The 23,661-nt window shown below is 47.2% G+C and overlaps 8 protein-coding genes across 8 annotated transcripts; 3 read left to right on the top strand and 5 right to left on the bottom strand.

The window, feature by feature from the left end:
* Positions 1 to 170: 170 nt before the first annotated feature.
* On the bottom strand, positions 171 to 2,806 carry F4813DRAFT_365528 (uncharacterized protein). The gene has a single exon (XM_049243925.1). It carries the CDS (start codon positions 2,671 to 2,673, stop codon positions 196 to 198), a length of 2,478 nt encoding a protein of 825 aa, XP_049098104.1. The 5' UTR covers positions 2,674 to 2,806; the 3' UTR covers positions 171 to 195.
* A 150-nt stretch (positions 2,807 to 2,956) lies between these two features.
* F4813DRAFT_365526 (signal recognition particle 14kD protein) lies at positions 2,957 to 4,132 on the top strand. Its single transcript, XM_049243924.1, has 3 exons — positions 2,957 to 3,132; positions 3,196 to 3,274; positions 3,341 to 4,132. Exons 1-3 carry the CDS (start codon positions 3,109 to 3,111, stop codon positions 3,631 to 3,633), a joined length of 396 nt encoding a protein of 131 aa, XP_049098103.1. The 5' UTR covers positions 2,957 to 3,108; the 3' UTR covers positions 3,634 to 4,132.
* Positions 4,133 to 4,579: 447 nt separating this feature from the next.
* On the bottom strand, positions 4,580 to 7,092 carry F4813DRAFT_365524 (homocitrate synthase). Its single transcript, XM_049243923.1, has 15 exons — positions 6,927 to 7,092; positions 6,744 to 6,870; positions 6,636 to 6,687; positions 6,572 to 6,579; positions 6,408 to 6,508; positions 6,338 to 6,353; positions 6,099 to 6,281; positions 5,918 to 6,051; positions 5,838 to 5,865; positions 5,732 to 5,786; positions 5,625 to 5,677; positions 5,467 to 5,573; positions 5,317 to 5,411; positions 5,074 to 5,241; positions 4,580 to 5,015 (listed from the first exon to the last, which is right to left on the bottom strand). Exons 1-15 carry the CDS (start codon positions 6,957 to 6,959, stop codon positions 4,904 to 4,906), a joined length of 1,272 nt encoding a protein of 423 aa, XP_049098102.1. The 5' UTR covers positions 6,960 to 7,092; the 3' UTR covers positions 4,580 to 4,903.
* Positions 7,093 to 9,873: 2,781 nt separating this feature from the next.
* Positions 9,874 to 11,364, top strand: F4813DRAFT_391119 (mitochondrial RNA-splicing protein MRS3; the record flags this gene model as incomplete). Its single annotated transcript, XM_049247121.1, has 8 exons — positions 9,874 to 9,911; positions 10,000 to 10,069; positions 10,128 to 10,163; positions 10,231 to 10,366; positions 10,421 to 10,513; positions 10,665 to 10,721; positions 10,790 to 11,261; positions 11,319 to 11,364. The coding sequence occupies 8 exons, from the start codon at positions 9,874 to 9,876 to the stop codon at positions 11,362 to 11,364; spliced, it is 948 nt and encodes a 315-aa protein (XP_049098101.1).
* Positions 11,365 to 13,353: 1,989 nt separating this feature from the next.
* On the bottom strand, positions 13,354 to 15,350 carry F4813DRAFT_365519 (DnaJ-domain-containing protein). The gene is made up of 2 exons (XM_049243922.1): positions 14,078 to 15,350; positions 13,354 to 14,020 (listed from the first exon to the last, which is right to left on the bottom strand). The coding sequence occupies exons 1-2, from the start codon at positions 15,065 to 15,067 to the stop codon at positions 13,445 to 13,447; spliced, it is 1,566 nt and encodes a 521-aa protein (XP_049098100.1). The 5' UTR covers positions 15,068 to 15,350; the 3' UTR covers positions 13,354 to 13,444.
* Positions 15,351 to 15,664: 314 nt separating this feature from the next.
* Positions 15,665 to 17,026, top strand: F4813DRAFT_146561 (uncharacterized protein). Its single transcript, XM_049238898.1, has one exon. The coding sequence runs from the start codon at positions 15,759 to 15,761 to the stop codon at positions 16,875 to 16,877; it is 1,119 nt and encodes a 372-aa protein (XP_049098099.1). The 5' UTR covers positions 15,665 to 15,758; the 3' UTR covers positions 16,878 to 17,026.
* F4813DRAFT_365517 (vacuole morphology and inheritance protein) lies at positions 16,928 to 20,818 on the bottom strand. Its single transcript, XM_049243921.1, has 9 exons — positions 20,329 to 20,818; positions 20,098 to 20,260; positions 19,882 to 20,049; positions 19,135 to 19,816; positions 18,203 to 19,083; positions 18,027 to 18,145; positions 17,889 to 17,968; positions 17,663 to 17,822; positions 16,928 to 17,530 (listed from the first exon to the last, which is right to left on the bottom strand). Exons 1-9 carry the CDS (start codon positions 20,394 to 20,396, stop codon positions 17,176 to 17,178), a joined length of 2,676 nt encoding a protein of 891 aa, XP_049098098.1. The 5' UTR covers positions 20,397 to 20,818; the 3' UTR covers positions 16,928 to 17,175.
* A 2,476-nt stretch (positions 20,819 to 23,294) lies between these two features.
* On the bottom strand, positions 23,295 to 23,538 carry F4813DRAFT_391115 (uncharacterized protein; the record flags this gene model as incomplete). The annotated part of the gene is made up of 2 exons (XM_049247120.1): positions 23,295 to 23,423; positions 23,476 to 23,538. 2 exons carry the CDS (start codon positions 23,536 to 23,538, stop codon positions 23,295 to 23,297), a joined length of 192 nt encoding a protein of 63 aa, XP_049098097.1.
* Positions 23,539 to 23,661: the final 123 nt, after the last annotated feature.

Genomic DNA, 23,661 nt, shown 5'->3' with positions numbered 1-23,661 from the left:
CTGCTCCGAAAGTAGCCGTTGACTTTTACTTTGCTGACCCGCCAGGCTAAAATCTCTCTTCTTACGAAGTACACTACGAGAAATATACCCCTATTTAGAATCTATAATTCATAATTCAAATATGAGACAAGATAGCCCATTTAGAAGCTATTTTCTTTAAGTGAAAACAACAAGTGCATAATATTAAACGGGTATCTATTTAGTCTTGATAAAGCCAGTGCGGAGAACTGATAATCCCCCTAATGGTCCCGCTGTTACCAGTGCCTTTAGTATCTCCTCTGCCGCATCGCAGCTCTTCTTAATCGCTGCTTTTTCCTTTTTGTCCTTAAGGAGGTCTGTTTTCCGCACGTTCTTCCGCAAGAACCACTGGACCCCTCGGGCATGAACTGCATCCAGGCCGCTGAATACCTCCTTGAGGCTGTCGTGCTTGCACTCCTGGAGCATCGAGATCAGCATCACCTCAAAGAACACGTGTGCCTTCTCATGCAGAGCCGCAAAGTTGCGGTGCTTCACTATATCCGCCAGCCGAAGATCCCGGCTAGCTACGAGCGAGCCGTACATCTTGGCCGTGTTGTATACCCACCGCATGTCGTAGTCAGTTGCATCGTCGAAAACGAAGTCATCTTCCTCGCCGATGTCAATGTCTTCTCCCATCTTTCTGAGACGTGTTGTGAGACATCGCCTAAACTGAAAAGATAACTCCCGATCACCGGTGAACCTGGTAGCGACTAGAGCATAATAGGGGTTGTACTGAGACTGCCGCTCGCTGCTTCGGACGATCACTTCGGGTATCTCTTTCCGTTGATGCTTGTTAAGCCTCAACTTACGGACAAGCAGCTCTGCGTTCTCATAGTCCGTGGCCGCATGCAAAGCGACAAATATTCGTTGTCGTACTTCCGTATTGAAACCTTGCTCCTTTGCTAATTGCCAGAGATCCGGAATACCCAGGTCGTCACCAACGTCCGCCATCATCTCATCAGCGTCATCCCCCTCTTGGTCCTTCAAAGTCTTGCCTTGATCATTAGGGCCACTACGGTTACCAGACCAACTGGCCCCGACAAGCCACCACTTCCCGTGCTTATCGGCGTCCCGGATGTCCTGAAGGCCCATGCGGAGGGGCTGAGCATCCTGAGTGCCGCTTATACCGCCGATTCGCTTCCTGATCTGGGTTCGCTGGTCCGCAAGGTCTTTGTTACGGGTTGCAGCTTTTGTTTTGTTACTCTGTAGACTCTTCATCTCGTCAATCATGAAGCTCGTCCTAGTTGACATGGTGTTCCCCAGCCTAATACTACTAATGATGTCCCCCAACGCATGAGGGTCATCACGCCTGAGAGATGGGCCGCAAATTTGGATAATTCTCAAAATCAACTCCGTATTGAGCTCGGAAAGTTGGGCTAAGAAGAGGCGGACATAATCGAATACTAAATTAGGGCTAACAACTTGCATATTGTAGACCTCAGCAAGTAAGGAAATAAGATGCCTTGAGCCGGAGTCTGACTGATCTCCAGATGCTTGCGTATAGCGCTGGTCGAGGACTTCTACGAGTTGTTGTATAAAGTAGGCGCTAAAGGCCATACCCAGAGATTTATGCATTGCTGCAAGGTAACCGGCTGTCATAGCGAAAAAAGAATCTGGACGCTTTTCAGGCGAGCAAACTAGGTTCAGGACTAAATCCACGATGGTAGATGTAACGGTTTGTCTTGGATTTGTGTCGTATAAAGTCATGAACTCTTTGACTATGCCAACCATATTGTCGTTCGTCAAGCGATTGATCAAACCCTGGACACGCCTTCGAAGTCGTGTTTCTGCTTCGTTGCTCGAGCCTGACTGCTTACGGAAAGCCGGGGGGACGTATTTTGCAACTCCCGTTGTAGGAGCAACGTAGGGGTTTTCTCGTAGAGGCCGCACAGTTGTAGACTGCTCTCCGTCTGAGAAGCCTTCAAAGGCATTTTCGTCTTCCTCTGATTTACTGTCCCAAAGAGGCATATCTTCGTCGTCCAAATCGTCGCCGACTTCTTCGTCGCTATCACTAACATTTACTTTAGCAGTAACTTTATCGGCGGCAGCTTGAGCTTTTCTCCTTTTCTGGGCCAGCCATTCATCCGCTTCTGCCTTGCGTTTATTCTGCGAGGCAACTCCTTCATTATCCCCGCCATCTTCATCCAGACCGTCCAGTAAATCGCCGAGACCGTCGTCCTGGAAAGATTTGGGAAGTGACTTCCTGCCCTTCAAGCCTAATTTCCTTTCCAAGTCTTTGATCTCTGCGTCATCCTGGGCAAGTCTGCTCTGTGTAGCCTTAGAGACTTTTGGTTGACTTGGCTCTTCATCATCATCATCTTCTTCACTATCGCTGCCCTCGGAGTCATCCTCCATATCCATGTCACCTTCGTCGTCGTCGTTATCATCATCATCTCCATCCTCTAGGCCATCATTTTCATCATCAAAGTCATTAGATTGAGAGGCCTTATGAGGCTTGCGGGTTTCCTGGCTTTGGCGTGGCTGCAAGCGGCGAGATTGCCTTTTCTGAACTCGTTGGGCCTTACGTTGATCTTTTCTCGAAAGCTGTTTTCTCGACCTCCCTCCGCCCTTAGCAGAGGACGAGGACTGCTGAGCGTCTAACTCCTTTAGAAGTGTTGCAGGCAACGATAGTTTTTTCTTTGGTCCTGGCGCCATTTTGACGGTGATTCTTGATATTTAGGAGCCTATCGGTTGAAAAGAAGTTGAGTTGATTATTGGCCTTGTTTTTGTAAAAGTTAACAATGTAATAAGTAAAGTGATATTCACATGAGGTAGGCATTGATACAAATGAGATGCGCCTTCTTAAGAAAAAAAACCAAGTACATACAGGGATTGTAAAAGCAAGTGGGGCCATAAAAGTACAGAAGGCGCTATGCGCATGTACATAGATATATCTGCCCCACCATGGGGAATCCCACCTAATGGCTATTTGGTTATACACGAACTGCAATCATTTTATTCTCACCATCACATATCATATCAACGTATATTACGAACAACCGTCAACGGATGCGGGGTTGAGTTAGCAGTATTATTCTGGAATACCTCCGACCTTGGATAATTATCGCATGCGATTATCTATCAATCGTAATGGGCCACTTAAGCAATGACGAGGTTCGCACCCATTGATATTATTATAACGCCCGGGTCTACGCCTGTACTAACTCATTTTCGCAGTTCTTCGTCAAGCTCACCGAGCTCTTCGACCAGAAGAAAGGCAAAGACCACGGTTCCATAGTCTTGGTACAGAAGAGATGTTAGTCCCAACAATCCCGCAACCGAACAATATAGAGGCGGCAGCTCTTCTAACTCACCCATCTAGTAACTCACGAGCAACCCGTCCCAGAGCCAACAAGTGGAACCATACTCCCCGACCTCCACCCCCCACAACCCATGCCAGTGCTCATCCGGGCGACAAACGCGAAAGGCAAGAAACGACGCGAGGACAAGATCAAGTTATCAACTGTGGTCGAGCCCGACGCTCTCCCCGCTTTCTTCGACAGGTACGCCGAGGTATGCAAAGCCGGCATGGCAACGTTGAAGCCGAGAGATCGTAGCAAGAGGAAGGGCAAGGCCAAGAAGAGGAAGGGTGCTAGTGCACCTGCTAGTTCTTGATATCTTGCTTGGAGGAGCTATATGGTTATCATTGCCGCCATCCTTCCCGTCCTGGAGATCGGCCTACTATTTCGCCCACGCGCCAATATTATCTCGTGCGTCCCTGGGTTTCTAAAAGCCTAGCATCGCATTTTTAGGACGAGCATGTGCATTCAGAAGAGGCGCCACTATTATTACCGTTATTGTATATCGGAACATATCTACCCGTCCTGCGAGAGACCGGGACCCATAGCCATCTATTAAGCTTGGGTAACTATGAGCTTCTGTGGTATGGGTAACTTGCTCAGGCGCGAGTACCGCCCCCAGTTGGTTATATTCGACCGAAAACCTGAGATACCCTAATAAAATATATGGAATTCTTATAATATTCTAATTCGCTCACCTTGCTACTGGCTAAATTATATATATTATGTCTTCGAAGTCTAGAATAATACCCATTTAGCAGCCAGCTGCTTGTCTTCATAATATTACCCTAGGAAATAGATTTGCTATTGTGCCCCTAATTCAGACTTTCCTGCCGTTACTTTACTTCTCTCGATAGATCTGCGGAGGCTACCGACATACATGTATAGATTCGTAGTTACCTTGCCGGGGCTTCCTGTGGCGGGGGGTTAACGATTGCAATTATACGCTTATAACCTTTGGGTCAATCTATTACTAAGGGCTCGTAGTATTCACCGTTCGTCCAACGAACTCCTATTTCTACTCCTTTCCTAGAGTGAGCCTCCTTTCTGGCACTTAAGCCTCATGTATTCTACAATTCATACTATTTTTTATCTATATTTTACCTCCATTAATAATATTATCAAAGGAAACTGATGCCCTAATCCCACTTTCGAGCTTTTCGACAATAGAAACCATCTCAACTTGAATCACCCAAGTATAATTTTCATGATAAATAGGAGCATGCACCAGATCTCATCCACGGTCCAGATGTCAACTTCAGTAAGTTATGAACCAGGTTTAATTTCAACAGATTGCAGTTTCAATACCCAGATCACAAAAATAACAATTCATAAAGCTGTCAACAAAACAAATTACCGAAGAGTATCTCAGAAATATCATGCAAATTTTGGTACTTGTTCCTGTTGTATACAACACAGGCTATGTTATTTATAGCCTTATCTCAAATATTGACTTTTTACCCCCAAACCGAAGCAATGCACCCCAGACTTTTGGCCATGTCCTTTTTTGTTGATGCTGCCGCTTTTTGGATACGCTCCATGATAGAAGTCGCTCTTCTCTACCCCGTCTCCTCTGCCGGTACTGTTCAGCTGGCATTCGCCGTGGTTTGTAGATTTAGATGGAAGCTACGAATAATTGAGTCTGCATCATCGATGGCTATCGGTCGCACATCAGCCAATGCCTTGATCTTGGCAGTACTAGAAACATTTTGTTAGCCATCTTCTCTGTGAGTTCGGGTGTGAGGCTGATGCATACCATTCCTTGACCTGGTCGTCCGTCATAGTTAGGCCGAGTTGTGTTACTCGGGTCTTGACGGCATTCCATCCCGTTAACCGGGAGGCGAAGTGCACGTAGCGCGTCAAGCCGAAATCTTCAGGATTTAAAATCTCGTATGTGGAGGGGTTGTTGAGGATAGCTTTGGCACTATAGTATTCGGTATTAGTAATTACATTTCAATGTTTCCAGGGGCTTGTTGTAATATATGAAATATTGACTTACTGGATACCGGCCTTGTGGGTAAAGGCACAGAAACCAGTGATAGGGTTGTTGAAAGGGGTGTTGATCTCTACTGCCTCAGCAACCATATCCTCAATCTAAAACATATTAGTTTATGCTAAGTTCTCAGCACTAGATAAATATAGAACTCACCTCCTTGATCATGTTGAGCTTGTACTTGCTCTTGACGTAGTCGGGGCTAGTGACCACCATGCGTGCTAAGAAGCCACCAAGAGGGGTGATACCATTACGCTCGCCAACTGTAACATGTTAGCATGCCGTTCTCCACCCAGGGAGCAAAAAGTACTCACTTCCGAGCACACTGGTATCAACGTGTGTGGCACCGGCCTCAAGAGCACAGAAACTATACTCAAATTAGTCCTCTAGAGCATAGTTTTGTCATCAAATAAGCATTTACGCGTTGGCAATAGCACAGCCTGTGTCATTATGGAAATGAGTTTCAATATCGCAAGCTTACAAGTAGGTTAGTAAACGTAGTTAGAGAAGGTAATGTTCCAACTTACAAACTACACCTCTTAATGTTCGGACGAGCTATATTTAAAGTTAGTAAAACAAATGGTAATAGCATGAACGAATCACATACTTCGTAGACCTGTCGTGGACTGGCGCAGCCAACGGTATCAGCGATACCGACACGGTTAACACCAATCTTGTCCACGGCGTTGTAGAGGGATAGCAGATCTACTAGATCGGATCGGAAAGAGTCCTCGCTCGAAACTATGCCGTATTAGCGGCGTCTCCTTTCAAGGAGAGTTTCAACATACATCGAACCTCGATACCCTTGTCCTTGACGTATTGCACGACCTCCAAAGCAGCCTTGGTGATGAAGGCCATGTCCTTGCCATGGCTATGTTCCCGGAGGAAATGCGATGTACCAATGACGATATCCAGGCCATCTACACCAGTGTCGATAGCCATTTGCACATCTCGCATATCGCAACGAACGTCTATGGGTCACAGTTAGTAGGTAAGGGAGGATATGTCCCATCCGATTGAGACTCACGAGTCAGGATTTTGGCCTCGAGAAAACGTCAGTTGTACAATTCACAATATAGAGATATTAGAGATCGCACCTTGAGTCCGAGCTTGCAAATCTCAATGCAGTCCAAGCGCGATTGCTCAGAAGCAGCTGGGGATGTGAGTTCGATGTAGTCGACTCCGAAGGCATCGAGAGCTAATGAGGGTTATGTTTTAGCAACGAGATATAAGAGGAAATAATATAACCGATTCGACATACCCTTAGCACTGAAAAAAAAACATATTAGCAAAGCATAGCAAGACAGAACAGAATAATGACGTACATGTTGATCTTAGTTTGCGTGTCGAAGTAGGCATTGGCGAATTGTTCTCCCTCTAATCCGGTTGTCAGCAAGAGGAGGAATAAATCCAAGGCAAATGAAAAGGCTGACCTCGAAGAGTTGACTCAATGATCTTGAAATTGGCTACATTGGACAGAAACTCGCCCGGGTTGGATTGGTAGGGATTCGACCTGCGTACAGGTGTTGTGCCATTGGTACCATTAGTGCCGTTGGTGCCCTAGAAAATTTCAAATGTTAACTTGAGTATATGGAAACCAAGACCGGACGACATACATTGCTGGCCGCAGAACCATTTGTTTCGCACATATTTTCTCTGGTAAGTAAGGAAGGAAAAGCAGAGTTAAAAAAAAAAAAAGGTGTGTTGCCTCTTCAGAATTTGTAATGAAGAAAATTCTACTTCAGCATGCAATGAATCACATTTGGTAGTAACCGTTACCCCATGTCCGCCGATCGCGGTTCCCCAGTTCAGGGTCGTAACTGAGTTACCAAATAACTTGCATGTCCGCGGGGCTATCACGTGATAGCTACCATTTAGATCCTTGCAAAAGTTGTTTAGCCTAGTGGGCGGTGACGTATCGAAAATTGAAATTGGCCAATCGCAAATATCATTTTAGGGACCCGTCTCTCAGGTCCCGCCTTACCTGCAGTTAACGCATACACAAAACAACCCCACTATCCCATTTTGCATATGCTAATACCCGATTTGCCGGCCGACTTTTCTACATTGTAGACCACGCGATCATCAGAATTGAATCCCGGCCTTTAACCTAGTCAACTTGTTAAGTCCCATTGTTGTACCGAAGACCCCGTACCATCTATACGTCTACTTACATCGTCTGAGTTCGTATACGGTATCGGAAGAGCCTTATCCTTACACTCATGTTCATTAACCACCAATAAGTCATTCAAGCTTGAGTAGAACAAGTTATAAGTTCGGGTGTTTGACTGATTATCTACCTAGGCAGTTACTTGCTACGATTATTTTACCTGACCCACGTTATTAATACTTCATAGACTAATACCTTGAGGTCATATTATTGAAGCTGCACTATCACCAGGTTAAGGACATCTAACTTACATAAGATACCATAGTAAATAATGTCGGATTCTGATTGATGACTACAATGAAACGGAAGCATGCTCGGGATTTATATCCGAATATATGATCACTTCATGTTATATCGTCGGTATTTGCTGTTCTACCAGCATGTGGCTTGTGGATACTAATAGTACGGCGAATACCGTCAGCTTCTAGCTTGCCAATATCGTCCAGAGAGCATCGAGTTTATCCCGTAAAATCAAATTTTACGGGATCTATTGAACTAATTGTGCCACGGGTCGGCCAACCCTCTTGAATTTCTATGTGTAGCTTGGTGTCATCCTCGTAGTTGTAGGCTGAATGGCATAAACGATGAAACAAAGTATCAATGCCGAATAAGTCTCTTGGAGGATGGACCAGAGCATTGAATACTTATAGGATACTTGAAATAGGAAACTTGAAATAGTAATAAAGTAAAATCGGTGGTCGATGGCGTACTTATTGGGATTTCATATAACCTATCCGTCGACCTCGGAGTTATTACTATCGGCTTCGGCTTATAAGGAACGTTATTATAGAATATGCCTAGCTCGGCGCTTAATTGGAAGGTGGGGAAGAGCTATAGGATTTATAGGGTGATACTAAGAAAGCATTTAAATAGTATTTCATAAATGCTGTGGCATGGGATTACGTAATTACTAGCTACACTGAAAATTACTGGGCAAGGCCCAGTAATTATCAACCTAACCTAATAAACATCATTCTACCCTACATATGTAATGACAATGCCAAGAAGAAAAATTATAATATGCCAAAACCGTCGACCATCGTACGATAATAGTATGATCGATCGGGAATATGACTGCATACCCCAGATCTGAAAGCTGCATCATGCCAGATATGAGAGCTACCTCTCGATCGGGTTCAATAAAAGATTGACGAGGATGTTGATATGGAAGGGTTCTAGAACCCATGTGAAATTCTCTCGTGGCAGCTTGTTTTCATAGCTGTAACGAGGTCAGGGTTGTCTGGCGCCTCTACTTGGGTAACAAACACCCCTGAGGGACGGGAGTCCTTGTTAGAAACGTGCTTAGGTCTCATGACGAGATGTCTATCACATAACTATACTTATAATTAGCTGAAGAAAAAGGTATTTTGTAGATGTAGACCTGGGTAGTTTCAGGGTCGGATGGTGCGTGACATTAGCAAGCGGGTAAGCAATTATACAGAAGCAAACGGATGGTCAAATGTTACGGTGAGCCGCGATGAATTCTACGCGAAAGGAATATAGCAGCCTTCACTTAAGCTAAAGACCTGGGGATATACTTAAAACATTGGCATTGGCATTGGCATTGGCATTGGCATTGTTTCCATTGCTGCATGCGTACTGTATATAAAAACGAAAAGGGAAAAGGAATCTTAATTTTTAGCATCTGATTTCAGATGATTCAATTGATTGATAACGAAGGAGGAATGTGGTTTTTTAGGTACCTGCTAACCCCTGTACACAACGCACAAGCCACATACATACATACCTGAGAATCTCTGGAATGGAACTTCAGCCTTAGCCTCATGGGGGGCTTATCTGATGGCTGCTGATGGTCCGCCATGCCCGCACTTGACCTATTCAAGGCTGGTTTGATTTTGAGAAGGCCACGGCGTCCGACGCACCCCTGTTAATATCAAAGCCGGCTCCGAAATGCGCTGAGACTGAGATTCAATTTTTGTATCTGCTGCAGCTACCTTATCTACCTTAGGTAGTTGCTGTGTACCACCAGCACCAGTAACCAACCCCGGGTTCACTCACCTACGTATTTGAATCGGGAAGATTTTCCACAAATTCGCAACTTGTCACTTAATCGACATCACCATAATAATTGGCGCACACAAACCCGAGAGAATATCTCTCACCTTTATACTTGTTATTTGCAAACACGAATTCTTGCGCATTCTTTGTGTAACTTCTTTGTTCCTAGCCATCCTCATCGTCGCCGCTCCGCTGGTCCGCGATATCTCGCATTGGCATCCTCTATAACCCATTTCTCCTGAAGGGCGATACCAACAGCGAGCCTTTCTACTTCACACATTCGCACACCGCCAGCTCCTTCCCGACCTCGTCAAATCGCAACCCTGGCTCTTCAACCCAAGGCCTTCGGCGAAGGCCCTGAAGCTGTGGCCAAAATGGCCCAGCCAACAGTCGAGCCCGTCGAGGAGTACGAGTATGTTTTCCCTTCTTTAGGCTTGCCACTCAGTGATAGACGCCAACATGATGGCTATACGGGATACTAACTTAGATTACCTCATTAGCTACGAGTCTCTGCCCCCTAATTTCTCCCTAGCCCAAAATATGGTCGCTGGTGCCTTCGCCGGTATTGCCGTAAGCCCGATTACTTTTGCCTTTCGGGGTTAACCCGTGATTGCTAACAGGATGCTAGGAACACACAGTTATGTACCCAATTGACGCGATCAAGGTTCGTCACGTTTGAACCCATCCAATTATCCAAGTATCCGGCTTAATACTAACTAGGGATGTTACAGACGCGAATGCAGATACTTAACCCGGTGGGGGCGAACGCAGTCTACAAAGGCATGATACAGAGTACCATGCGCATAGCAAGTGGAGAGGGTGTATTGAAGTTATGGCGGGGGATGTCAAGCGTTGTCGTCGGAGCTGGTAGGTTCTCCTAAGAGACTGATATAGCTCATTTCTCACCACTTGGACTATTAGGGCCTGCGCACGCAGTCTACTTTGCGACATATGAGGCTGTTAAGCATCTTATGGGTGGTAACCGAGCTGGTGTACACCACCCGCTAGCAGCAGGTATGCTACCAACCACCTCAGCTCAATCCTCTTAATCCTCTTAATCCTCTTAATCCTCTTAATCCTCTTAATCCTCTTAATCCTCTTAATCCTCTTAATCCTCTTAATCCTCTTCCTCGACGATACATGTCTAACTTTACCCTCTTTCTAGCAACAAGTGGGGCTTGCGCAACCATAGCCAGCGATGCGCTTATGAACCCCTTTGACGGTATGGTAGAGCCTTTAAGAAACTAATTGGTTAATTAATTGGTCGTATCTATCTAACTCTGGCCATAGTGATCAAGCAACGTATGCAGATACAAAACTCGAGCAAGATGTACCGCTCTATGACGGACTGCGCTCGATACGTCTACAGAACCGAGGGTTTATCGGCCTTCTACGTCTCATATCCGACTACTTTATCTATGACTGTACCCTTCACGGCCCTCCAATTCCTCGCATACGAATCTATATCTACGACAATGAATCCCAGCAAGACGTATGATCCGTTTACGCACTGCATGGCAGGCGCAGTTGCGGGAGGTTTCGCAGCAGCTCTAACTACACCAATGGACGTCATCAAAACCATGCTACAAACCCGAGGTACAGCTTCCGACGCGGAGCTCAGGTCGGTGAATGGATTCATGGCAGGCTGCAGGCTAATGTACCAACGGGAGGGTCTACGCGGGTTCTTTAAAGGAGTTCGGCCGAGAGTAGTCACCACAATGCCGAGCACAGCCATCTGCTGGTCGGCTTACGAAGCTTCCAAGTAAGTGTACCTTTGTCTAATTCTCTAGGTCGTCTATACTTATAATTTATGTTGCAGGGCATACTTCATTCGTGCCAACACGTCATCGTCCGTGGTGGGTTGAGTCAGGCAACAATCCAGTGCTGTTTTCTTGAGGTATCCATGGAGACCCCACAAATCGGCTCCCTTTGTTGCCGATCCTCCTGCCATCAAGATATCTCCGAGGTACAAGACCGAGCCCGAGGCAGCGAAGTCTGTTATCCTAAATTTGTCTGACTTGGGCCGCTTGGGCTGACGTGCCTTGTCGCACAAGAAAACATTAGCCTCGTTCTATAGGCTTACCGAACCCCTCGCAGGCGTCATGTGGAATGCAACGAAGATGATTAGTTTCCTGGATTACCTGTATCCATTGGAGTTTTGCGTGGGGTCGTTTCCCGTGGACTTCCAAGAGCTTCCACCCTTTCCGGGCGACGATGCAAAAAGATATTTCACGAGCAATCGGGAATAAAATTTCTAAAAACGGGTGGAGAGAGGGGGCGGGCTGTTAAAGGTAAAGGGGGGGTTATGTGTCTGGGTAGACACTGAAACTAAAATCGAAATGTACATATCAATTTGCTTTTTCGTACCAACGTCCTCGGGCACCTGCCTCGTAGGCCCAGCCCATAGGTTGGAGAGAGGATCGAAATGAATGATACTGGTAGGAGTTTTGCGAGAGGACCGGTGTTCTACTCAAGTTCCCTGATTTTTTATTCATCCCCACGATCTATTTTCGTCACTTATGATGCCCGAACAAGGATTCAACAACCGATGCTCGGTGCCACCTACGACTATGTATAGGGGAAAGGAGATCTGAATGATCTGGCGGTGACAGCGGTAAGATCCACTGCATATTTGGGCTCGACTCGCCGTGTAACTCGCCGTGTACAGATATATTATATATTAGTTTAGGGAGTCAGAACTATGCACTAGTGCCGTACGACATGGATGGATGAAGATGGGATGGCATGGCATGGCAGAGTAGACGAGTAAGTGGCTGTCGTTGTGTATTATCCCCGTGCTGCTTATCCAAAGTATCGATGTGTCGCCGAGGACATGCTCTCCCTTGACTCCGGTGTCCGCTGAGATCTCAATCCAGATTCTCAGAGGATAGCTAGGGGGATTGTATGTTATAGTCTTGACATATACACTTGTTTATACATTAACGCTGGTACGATATTATGTGATATATACACAAGCCTACTTTCGTTCACTGAGCAACTTAGAGCTTAATACATACTTGGGCGGAAGATATGTATAACTAGCTCTAGTTAGTTAGTTAGTTACTTAAACCAAAGTATGTAAGTCATCTAACTAACCTAGGTATCTGCACATAAATTAACATTGTATAATTATTCAAGTATAAATAAAATAAACTAGCACCAATGACAACGCATAGGTAACTCTAGTAGTCATGTTAATCCAGGGAACTAATTAGAGGCAATGTAATGTGCATTTGTAAATTTACTAACCCAGGTTTAGGTAGTCCGTCTTTCACCGGAGTCCCATAAACTCCAGCTCCGTCGTGAAGTGCCGGCCGAGAGATATCGTATTGCCTCATATGTAATATGGTCTCGGCCTGAGTACACATACATATATAATTCCATATCCACATGTAAGGGGGTAATGCAAGTTAAGACTAGGTTAGGTAGTTACTAGGTTACTTGGTTAAATAATACTCGGGATAACATAGACAGATCGACAAGGTTGCCATCTCGATAGCCTACCTCTAACCTAGTACATATCCAAGTGGACAACCAAATCCACCTACCCGCCAATAAAGCAATTCCAATTACGAAATATACGACGATACGCATGTCTTGCATCTTAGACCTAGGTACTAACCTAGGAACAAGTCTTAGAATTACTCAAAAAGCACAACCATATTCACTCACAGCCACAAGGTTAAAAACTCGCGTCTCTTATACTACTTACTAACGTACCTCGTAGGTATATACACAACCAAGTAAGAACAAGGCTTCGACCGCTCCCTAGACTAAACGAATATTTACTTTGCTCAGCTTTCTCGAACTTGAACTTAATTAAACCCAAAAGAACTCCACAAACTCCAACTCGCCGGTGCCGGTGCCGGTGCCGGTGCATGCAAGAATTCCTCGTCTTCATCTTCGTCTTCTCTATTCTCCTTGCTAAAAACCCCTTACTCTTTCTTAACCGAACGGGAAACCACCTGGGAAACCACCACCTCCTGAACCAAACTTGAAGTGGAACTGCTGGCCGCCGCCTTGTTGGTACATGAATGGGTGGCCCTGCTGGAACGGATTGCCCTGCTGCTCGTGAGAATTCGGGTCGTCGCCGCGATCGAATCTTTCACGGAGCTCGGGGTTGCTCAGAACCTCGTACGCCTCGTTTATCGATGCCATCTTCTTCTCCGCCTCCTCCTTGCTTAAACCCTGCTGGGCCGCCTTGTCCGGATGGTGAATCTTGGTGAGTTTCCGGTAGGCCGACTTGATCTGTCGTTCGTCCGCGTCGTGCGCCACGCCAAGGACCTTGTAGTAATCTTTTGTCTTGCTACGCTTAAGAGCGACCTGGGCTTTCTGCATTAGGGGGTTGATTACGTTATTCTTGTCCGGTCTGGCTTCTGCTGCTTTCTTCAGAGTTGCGATGCAGGGCTCGAAATCATCGGCGTCTAGTTGCGTCTTGGCTTTGTGTAAGAGACCGTACAGAGAATTCTCATCTAGTGCTAGAGACTTTTGACAATATATGCTAGCCTTCTTTCCATTTGCCTATAGAGCAGTTAGCGACTTGTTGTTTTCTCAAGTTTGAGTAGATAATGATAGTACCTCGTAGTAAGCCTGGCAAGCAGTCTCGACTAATCTGGCCAGTAACACGTTGGGAGCGAGTTCCGGGATGATGCCAGCCTTCTTGTGCTCCTTGATCTGCTCTTCTACCTCGTTGATCAAACCTGGTTCATCGCCAGATGGTACTAACAGTTTAACGCCAGTCATAGGCTGATTCCTCTCCAAAGCCTTGTTAACTTTTGTTAACGTCTTATCGATGCTCTTTTCTTGCTTTAACAACTTCTTGCAGGGCTTAGAATCGGGATCGGAGTGCAGACACTTCTTGATCTGCGCTAGACCCTGTTCTATGTCTCCCAAGCCGTAAAATGTAGTAGCCGAGATCTGTAGATGAGGAGTAGTGTCGCCCGCTTTCATCTGCAAGATATGTTGTAAGTCGCCCATCGCACCTTCGACCTCTCCTTTCTCGAATCGACACTTGATGCGCAGTTCTCGCAGATTGGGCGCCCGGTTTGCGACGAGGATGGCATCGCTGGCCTGACTTATACATTCATCCCAGTTTCCCTTTTGCGCGGCTTCTTCTGCCAATTTAGCAGCACCCTGCGCTTCGACCAGTTTTTCGAATTCGGAGGAGCCTTGCTTCTGCTTGGCTAAGAGGTAGTGTTCCATGGCTCCATCCCAATCAGCACCTCTGGCCTTTAACTTGCCCAGTTGAAGATGTGCCCCTTCGAAGTCTGGCTTCAGCTGTAAGACCTTGTTGAAGTCCGAAGTAGCCTGCGATGTGCGACCGAGCGAAAGGTAGGTAGTAGCCCGTTTGAAGTACGTTAAGTAGTCGTTTGGATCGCGGGCAACAGCGGCATCGTAGTACGTCAGAGCCTCGTGTGTTTCGCCCTTAGTTAAGTGTGATTGCGCCGAAGAGAGGAGGGCTGAGATAGGGGTGTCGGCGGGGATATCCGAAGCAGAGAGGGCTTGAACGAGACCGGTAGAAGTGAGCGCAGTGGCTGCGAGAGCCAGCGCTGATAGAGGAATAATCATGATGATGACGCGATAGACGATTACAAACAATAGATTTTGATTGCCTGTTGGCGCGGACGCCGTCAGGTTTTTGTTTGCCGGAGCAAAAGAATTAGGTATTTAGTACTACAGGAGAGACGACGAAAAAATAGGAAGTAGGAAGTAGAAACACGGAGAAATGCAGAAACGTGGAAGTTAATGAAGGTGTAAACGGCTTAAAAGGTCAAGATACAAAAGATTAACAAGTGGCTACTACGCGTTATCTGGCACTATCTGCTAATCTAGTTAAGTACTTGAAAAGGTTATGAGTTTAGGATGTTACTCGTAAGTACTCGCTAAACAAAATTATCCCTGCATGGACAACCTGGCCACTTCTAACAACTGCCTTTTAAAGGCGACATGACCAAACCCGGCGCGAATCTTATTGTCAATGCGGACTACCTACGTACCGATCATGCGCCACAATGAACTGTTTCCTAAAGAGGCAAGAGGGGTTACAGGACCCGACGGGAGTGCAGCCCGCCAGCTTTTACCCCACCAATCCCCAATGCATCCCTGCCCGTCGCGTGTATTCGACGTGTATGTACATGTCAACGTCTCCAAATTTGAAGCTTTACATCAATATGTACTTATCAATAAAAAAGTTAATTCCCCAATTCCACACCACCTTTCTATCTATCTATAATCTATCTATATAACACAACACAATACAATGTCGCACCTCCCCCCCTCCCAAGCAATATTCTCCCCCTCCGTCGCCCGCGCCGCCGCCTCCACCGCAAAAGACTGGTCCTACATCGACACCTGGCTGCGCAGCATCTTCGCCAACTCCTCCTCCCCTTCTAGCCGCGCCTCCCGCCCTCCCCCCTTCGAGCGCAACCCCGAAACCCTCAAGGCCCTGCTCGCCCTAGCCGCCGCCAACGAAGCCGCCGACGAGCACCGCGAGCAGCTCGCGCGCGTCGAGGAGGCTGCGCTGGAAGAAGCGCGCTCCGTCGAACGAGAGCGGGAGGAACGGCGGAAGAGGATCGATGCTCTGAAGCAGAAACAACGGGAAGGAGCAAATGTAGAAAAAGAAGAAGGAGAAGAAGAATCTCTCGACGGTGACATCCTAGCCACAGACCTACTCTCCGCGCTCGAATCCTCCTTGAGCAAAGACGGCGCCGCAGCCCTCGACGCCATGGCTTCTATGGCCGTCGAGCTAGGCGTCGCGTACCCCACCCCCGAAATCCTCGGGTCCAAGTTCGCCGAGCTGCAGGGCCGAGCATTCGAGCTAGAAGACGGGATCGAGCGGGTAGATTTACTGCGGCGGTACTTGGACCGGGAATCTGCTCGCGCCGAGACCTTTCTCGCAGAGCTGCAGCAGTCCAATGCCGACTCCAGCCTCAATGCCCACAACGATAAGGACAGCACCATCGGCGGTGGCAGCGGTAGCGGCAGCGGTAGCAGCGCCAGCATATTCACACTTCCCCCCACTCTCCCCAAGCAAAACCTCTCCCTGCAACGCCTAATCAAGAGCACATCCAGCCACCTCCCAGACCTAACCCACCAAGTCCACTCCCTAGAAAAAACCGTCGGCCTCCCCGCTCTAACCGTCGATGACGTGCGCGCCGACGAGGAAGCATACCTAGACCTGCTATCCCGCAAAAAGGATCTCGATACGCAAGTCCGCGCCTTTGCCGGCCTACCCCCTGATATCGACGCCGCGCGTGCTGAACTAGAAGCTTTACGTGCCGAGCTCCGGCACGCGACGGAACGGCGCGATGAGGACTTTGAGAGGCTGGTGGAACGGGAGAGTCCGGTGAAGAGTAGGAGGAGGCCTAGACTAGACTAAATTATATTATACTATCCTCAAGTAAGCCTCAAAACAGCTGCAAGAATACTCGTCTTAGTATATAATGCAATCCAATATGTGTATAAAAACGCCATTAATTATTACTTGTCTATTCGAACTCGCAGGTATCCTCGCTCTACACAATCATATGATAACAGTACTCGGTACAAGACATAATAATCTACCTAGAACGAATCGCTTCTTCAAAAACCACCTCCCTTGTAGTAAGTAGGGTCACCCCCTCTACGATGACGTAGATGAATGACTGCAAAACCTGACGGCATAACCAACTTCACTTCTATTGGGGCTGCGATCGTTTCCCTCTGCCTGAGACGGACGCGCCCAGTCGTCCAAACTGTTTCCCTAATCCCGAACGCTTTGGCGGTGCCGCAGCGGGCGGCGTCGAGTCTTTCGGTGGTACGGCCGGGGCCGGTACAGGCCGTGAGGACTCTCGTTCTGTGATGCGTAGTCCGCCGAAGTCTAGCCCGTCGTCGAGGTTACTGCCGTCTAGCATCCTCTGTGCCCGTCTCGCCTTGTCCTGTACGCTCCTGAACTTTTCCAAGAGTTGGTCCCACCGTATCGTATTGTCTTCGCGGCCCTTCCCCAACCTGTTTGGGCGGTCATAATTTGAAGCGCTAGGTGTAGTGGCAGGACTAAGAACGCATGAAGAATAAGTGTCATGGACGCTTTTGGAACGAGGGTGGTGGCTTTGGTAAGAGGAGACGGCTTCGGCCACTGAACCTTGCCAGGGGATTATCAAAGGGGTAGTGAGATAGGGTACATACGGTCGAGGCCCGATTTGCAAGTATCCTATTGCGCTTACGCTGTTCAGCCTATTCTTGAGAGCCGCAAAAGCAGAGGACTGCGGCAAAAGCATCAGAATTCCATAAAGACATTTATAGAGGTATGGATACTTCTCAGGTTCGAGAAGCTGGAGTCGCAGATCTAGCAGTCCGACAATGACTTGTTAACATATGCAGTCAAAAGCAGGACGAATATTAGGTAACTCACATGTGAAGACGGGAGACTCAATCAGTTGGACAAGCTTGTCGATCTGGATGAGAATGTGGACTGTCATCTCTAGCTCCGCACTTGTATCTGTTAGTAGATTGTCCAGTAATTATGTTTCCCCTATTCTACAACACTCACAAAATCTGTAAGAGATTGTACGCAGCTTCGTATGCCTGGGCGAGTAGACATAGGGAGAAGGTTGCAACGGCGTTATAACACCAGGAACGGAACAAGGCGACGAAGAACACCTGGCCCTCCTATAGGAACAGTCAGCATGGCCCAAGCCAAATTACTGGGTGGTTAAACAACGTTACCTTCGTCTCTAGGTTCCGTAACCGTTTCCTCAAGTCGGCCAGTTCCGGCGCCGTAATTAGGTTATTGTTGAGATTCTGCACCATTATGCTGGCAAATTCAACGTCCTCTTCTTTCTCAATCGTTTCGGCTAGAGTACGGTATATCCTCTCGGGGCTTAGAGTCATACATAATTGGCGTATGATCAGGTTTCCTCGAGTCTCTAATAGCTTTCTATCAGTAGAGAAAAGTTGCAGAAGACTAACCATAAAGTTAGAAAAGTAGTCGTCTTCGCTGTTTCTAGATATTTGAGATAGTAACTGTAAGTCCTTGGTAACGACAGCTTCTGCCGGGTCTGAAAGAGTTTTAAGGAGGGCAGGAAATGTTCCATCGTTGAACGCGACGATTTTCCTAGGTGCTTTTCGGTGCAACATGATGAGCCAAGTTAGCGCAGCAACGCGGGTTGCCTCGTGATCATTTAAGAATAGCAAGGTAAGAGAATTAACTGCGGCAGCATAATCCAAGTCCGGTTGAGGCTGAGATGATTGGGCGGGGGTTGGTGCTCTGCGGTTTTGAGCCGGTGTGGGACTGCGTATATCCGTTTCGCGATTGCTCGACAAGGAGGCGCGTGTACTGGACGCTCCTTCGGGGCGGTCAGCAGCAGGTGCAGACAGTCGTGAAGTTGATGGACCCGCGGCCGCTTCGGTTTCATCTGTAAGAGAGACAACATATTCCATCAGTGATGTGTTCACTCTTGTCGCAGCCTGGCGAATCGGCTCGACCCCGCTAGCCATCGCTGGGAGGAGGTGGGCTAATATTTTAGGAGTAAATGGTAAGACTTCCTCAGGGCAAATATCTAGAAATGATACTACCCATCGTAGGCTTTCTAGAAGGCTGTCTTCCTCTACCATAATATTAGTATTCATAACCATATGATTCAGTCAAGAGCACTTACCCAGGGGGGAATCAAGGGTCGCAGTGAGGATCTTAAGGATGGCCTTATAGTTAATATGCACATCTTGACCCGGAATCCAGTCATCTTCACTGCTAACTTCACCATCATCATCATCATCCTCGTTGGCCGTAGTAGAGCCTGCTTCCTCGGCATCGTCCGCTGCCAGGCGCATACTCCCGCTGTCGACAGAGTCCTCCCGCTTCCTCTTCCCATCTCCCTTTGACTTTCTACTCTCGGCGATACCTTTCTTTACTCGGGCAATTCTCTTAATCTCGTTCAAGAACTTATCCAGGCAGGCCTGCGTTGCCGCATGGACGTCGGCATTGTTGCCACTGAGAAACTTGAGCAACCCACCCAGAAACTCGGGCAGGTACGTAACCAGTTCGAGATCCGGAATGGAGTCAAGCAGAGTAATCCAGCCGACAAGGAACGTTCTAGTAAACGGGTTCATGACCCATATCCGTTCCTTTAGGAGAGGGATAAAATCTGGGAGGGAGAAAGCTGTTGGGAGGTTCGAATTAGGGGAAGCGCCTTGCTCAGAGTCCTTCGCATCATAAGGCGGGGGAGGTTCACTCTCGAGCACGGACACGTAAGTAGCCGCTGACTCGGAGACAATATCCTTGATTAGACGGTCCAGAAGTTCGGCGCCATTTTTCACAGAAAGTTCCGAGTCTGCACCTAGCTGTAGTAGAAAGAATGGATGTTAGGCCAAACCAAAAGAGTTCTCGGATAGAGGCGTCAAATTACCTTGCATAAAGCATCAAATATGTGGTTGAAATACTTCAATATCTCGCCTTTAGCAACCTTGGCAATGTTATACATAGACTCGCAAGCATAATACCGAACGCGAGCATCGTGGTCGGTGAAACAAGCCAGAACAGGCGGCACGATAACCTCGAGATATCTCGGTAGTTCCTTAACACCAGTTAGATTAAACAGGATCAAGAGAAACAAGAAACGTACTGAACCGAGGGCGATGGCAGCAGCGGCCAAGCCGATCAAGCCTCCATTTCGTGCATAGGGTTGATGGACAGCATAAGCGTATTCGTTACACAACTGCTCAAGGATACCCTTAACCCTTTTGTAGTCCTTGGCCGCTACCAGCTCTCGAATAGAGCGTTCGAGTCTACATTTTAATTAGCAAACTCAATTCGATAGTATGTATTTACACATTTAAAGGGCCGTGAATCATACTCAAGGGCGCCGGTCTTCCTCTTGTCGTACAGCTTATCATTAAGAAGGCGCTGGATGTTGGGTTCCATTGCTGCGTCTTCGTCTCAGCACGCAGGTCACGTTACCATGCCGTGCCGGGATGCGGATAATGTGGTTGGGTGGTTCATCAATGACGCTGGGTGGAATATCTGATTGATTATGCAAATTTAAGTGGTTGGATAAATGGACAATGATGTCAATAGAAAAAGAAGGACAGAGAGGCAGCAAGTCGCATTACAATAGTGTCTGGATATGCTATCAAAGTATTAGAACTTGCTGGAGTAAGTAACTACGTCGAGGTAACCTAACAGTTGAAGGGGATTGGGAGGAGACGACAAGGCTGAGGGAATGAAGCATCAATGATGTAGGCGTACCAAGTAAAATGTATGGGGGGAGTTGTATGGGGGGAGTCCCGTCTTCACATGTATGGGTACTCGGTACTCGCTGCACTTTCATGCAAGGATTAAGGTTTAGCGGGGGTAGCACTAACCAGCTGACCGTTAAAGGCTGACGAGGCTCAACCTTATTATTTCTGAGGGAGGTACCTAATTCCAGCCAGAGCACCAGCAGAAGTTGCTCGAAAGTACTTGCTTATCAGCGAAATGTGGCGTCTGCGCCAAGCTCCCTAAGCCAGTGCGCTGGGACAAGCTCAAAGCTACGAACGTTGCAGCCGTTGCAGCGCCCACACTAAGACACCAATTGCAACACCTAAGGCGCTGTTAAGGCGAGCCTATAACAACGGCCGGATTCAGGCGCATGGCGCGCTTGGATTGAAATCTAACCAAGATCAACCCGTTTGATTCAGAAGCAGGTATTTCCAATCATTGACTTTATTTCAAAACACGCGAGAGCAAGCCAATAAAACGTCTAACCGATTCTATGACAACTTTCTAGGTTAAACAATATACATAACTACGATAATATTCCGTGATGCTTATCACAGCTGTAAAAACCATAACTTATAATTATATAGTTACCTCTTAACTTTTCTATATCTCTCCCATGATTTATATAGAAGGTACTTACTTAGCGTATACAACTCCGATCTTCACCGAGTTACAAGTCACTATATTCTCCAAAGCCTCCGAGCACATTACGGCCGAAGCGTGTGTATGTATAAGCAGTGGTATTATCACAAATCCCCGACAAGGCCAAAGAACTCAACCCAGCCCCCATTATCGGCGATGAATTAAGGAGGAAGAGGGAAATATCACCATGCCGAAGTAGCCCGGCCGTGCAAAAAAGTGTCTAAACCAACCTCGCTCGTCGGGAGTCAAGAAGTCGTTCAATCTTTCTACGTCTACCTATGTTGGCTTCTGTTAGCTTCACAGGGTGTATCTTTCGTCGGCCATTCGCCAGGGGTCAGTCCGTCGACGACAAAACATAGGTAGGCATCTGTTTGCGTGCATAACATACCGAGGTACCCGACGGTATAGGTAGGTACCTAGCCAGCCATCTTACGGTCCAATGCGAGAGTTTCTCCTTTAGCCGCTGCAGCCACAGCCACAGCAACACCGTCGGCTACCCGCGGATACGAGCCTTTTACATAGTATGTATTCGCAGGGTTCGGCTGGTTTCTCGCTCTTTCACGCGTTACCGCGTACCGGGCGGATCAAGTGATATGTGAATCGGCAATCTTCCTAATGATACTGCTGCTGGGATGGAGAGTACCAGCCCTAGATATATTAAATACATGCCTGCTATAATCCAAGGCCATAGCAGATCTTCTGCCGTGTAAGACATTGTACATGGATAATGACGTAGAAAGATGCTACGCACTTAGTCCCGTCGTTGTACTGGCTGACGAGATCTTCAGATGAGCCCGGTTTATCTGGAGATCGGCTGCTGGGATAGTTAGCTGTTCGTTGGGTACTTGCTTAGATAGTTTATATAGACGTATTTTAGACGAACATTATATGTGACGGATGTTACGGCTTTGTGGGAGGCTCCCTTGAAGGTAATATAGATCTATCTTACAACGTTCTATCAGTCAAGCAGGCGAGGTGAATTTGGCTGTGTGTTAGTCTTAGGCCTCAACTTTATCAGTGAATCCGTATGAAAATGTATTGTTTAGTATTATTTCCCTCGGAGTATCATCACCGCCATGTTTTTATCAACTCTCATATTTTATTCTTTGGCCCTCCTGTTCTCGTTAGTTCTATTCCACACTTTTACTCCAACCCCTCATAATACCACCTATATCACATCTCATATTCTTAATATTATAAGTGTGCTTTTACTACTTAAAGGTAATTTGATTCGCCCATAAATCCAAGCCAAAACTGACGTTGAGCAGCACAAGAGAAGCAATCCCGCCTGCACATCCCCTTTTGAGGTAAGCCGCATCAATTTTCAGATACTCAGACCCGGTCAGCGGGTATAAATAGGTATGTCACGTTGGATACAAGTTTAATTTACTGCTTGGGCTGCTTCTAAAACGACCTTGTTGGGGTACTTCGCACCTAAACACTACCCTAAAGTTGAAATTAGGTATATGCTGATCTTGGTAACGACAGTAAGATATGCCCCGCCCCCCTTTTTCTACCGGAGATTTCTTGAAGCAGCCTGCTCAAAAACGACCCTACCATACTCGACTAAGCATACGTAGCTTACCGACCCTACCTACGGCGTTAAAGAAAAAAAGGGAAAGAAAAAAAAAGCCTGACTTGGCTTATCCCGACGTATCCCGCTTCCTGTCCACGATCATGTGCACCACGATGGTGACGTTAATGCCACCGCATGATTACCTACTCACAACTCTTTTCCCCACAGCTCTATCAGTCCAATGCGGCTCAGATTCCCATCTCCAGCCAACCGAGATAGCACCTAATGATCTATCACAAAGGGGCCTGTCCAGATCTTCAGCTCTTGGCCTTTATCCAGCAGAGCTCGCGCCACTATCAGTCGTATGGATCTGCTGATTGGACTGGGGGAACCTCTGGTCCCTTTTACTTTTCCTGGTCAGCATCGTCTTTCTTCTGGGCCGAGTCGCTCTTCCGCGAGGATCCGTCCGAGCTGTCGCCCTTCTGGTCCTTGTTATTCTTGGCGGCCATATTTGCACGCTTTGCGAAGGGGTCCTGCTCCGTGGTGAGTATCTGAACCATTGTTCGGAGGTGGTAGGTGTAATACGGTCTTCCCGCGGGACTTAGCGATCCGCGCGGCTGATTTCTCATCCATCTTAGTCGGTCCCATGTTGTGATGATGATCAACGTTCCGAAGACTTAAGAACTGTATGTGGAAGAACGACCCAACCCACGGTTGGATATAAGTGTGGCCGAGAAGGACTAACCGGTAAGCAAAAAGAAGAAGCGTGTC

This window comes from Daldinia decipiens, assembly GCF_022478715.1.
Source record: "Daldinia decipiens strain CBS 113046 unplaced genomic scaffold F4813scaffold_25, whole genome shotgun sequence".
Taxonomy (NCBI): Eukaryota; Fungi; Ascomycota; class Sordariomycetes; order Xylariales; family Hypoxylaceae; genus Daldinia; species Daldinia decipiens.
The sequence above is the reverse complement of the archived record's forward strand: the minus strand, read 5'-3'. Positions and strand labels throughout refer to the sequence as shown.

What these genes read in the sequence shown, in the direction of transcription:
- F4813DRAFT_365528 (XM_049243925.1), bottom strand. Translation starts at nt 2,673, where the DNA reads ATGGCGCCAGGACCAAAGAAAAAACTATCGTTGCCTGCAACACTTCTA.
- F4813DRAFT_365526 (XM_049243924.1), top strand. Translation starts at nt 3,109, where the DNA reads ATGGGCCACTTAAGCAATGACGAG. An exon ending in GCCACTTAAGCAATGACGAG is followed by an intron (nt 3,133 to 3,195) that starts GTTCGCACCCAT and finishes TCATTTTCGCAG; the next exon opens with TTCTTCGTCAAGCTCACCGA. An exon ending in AGTCTTGGTACAGAAGAGAT is followed by an intron (nt 3,275 to 3,340) that starts GTTAGTCCCAAC and finishes TCACCCATCTAG; the next exon opens with TAACTCACGAGCAACCCGTC.
- F4813DRAFT_365524 (XM_049243923.1), bottom strand. Translation starts at nt 6,959, where the DNA reads ATGTGCGAAACAAATGGTTCTGCGGCCAGCAAT. An exon ending in ATGGTTCTGCGGCCAGCAAT is followed by an intron (nt 6,871 to 6,926) that starts GTATGTCGTCCG and finishes GAAATTTTCTAG; the next exon opens with GGCACCAACGGCACTAATGG. An exon ending in GACGACCAGGTCAAGGAATG is followed by an intron (nt 5,016 to 5,073) that starts GTATGCATCAGC and finishes AAATGTTTCTAG; the next exon opens with TACTGCCAAGATCAAGGCAT.
- F4813DRAFT_365519 (XM_049243922.1), bottom strand. Translation starts at nt 15,067, where the DNA reads ATGATTATTCCTCTATCAGCGCTGGCTCTCGCAGCCACTGCGCTCACT. An exon ending in CTTGCCAGGCTTACTACGAG is followed by an intron (nt 14,021 to 14,077) that starts GTACTATCATTA and finishes ACTGCTCTATAG; the next exon opens with GCAAATGGAAAGAAGGCTAG.
- F4813DRAFT_146561 (XM_049238898.1), top strand. Translation starts at nt 15,759, where the DNA reads ATGTCGCACCTCCCCCCCTCCCAAGCAATATTCTCCCCCTCCGTCGCC.
- F4813DRAFT_365517 (XM_049243921.1), bottom strand. Translation starts at nt 20,396, where the DNA reads ATGGAACCCAACATCCAGCGCCTTCTTAATGATAAGCTGTACGACAAG. An exon ending in TACGGAACCTAGAGACGAAG is followed by an intron (nt 18,146 to 18,202) that starts GTAACGTTGTTT and finishes CTGTTCCTATAG; the next exon opens with GAGGGCCAGGTGTTCTTCGT. An exon ending in TGAGTCTCCCGTCTTCACAT is followed by an intron (nt 17,823 to 17,888) that starts GTGAGTTACCTA and finishes TCGGACTGCTAG; the next exon opens with ATCTGCGACTCCAGCTTCTC.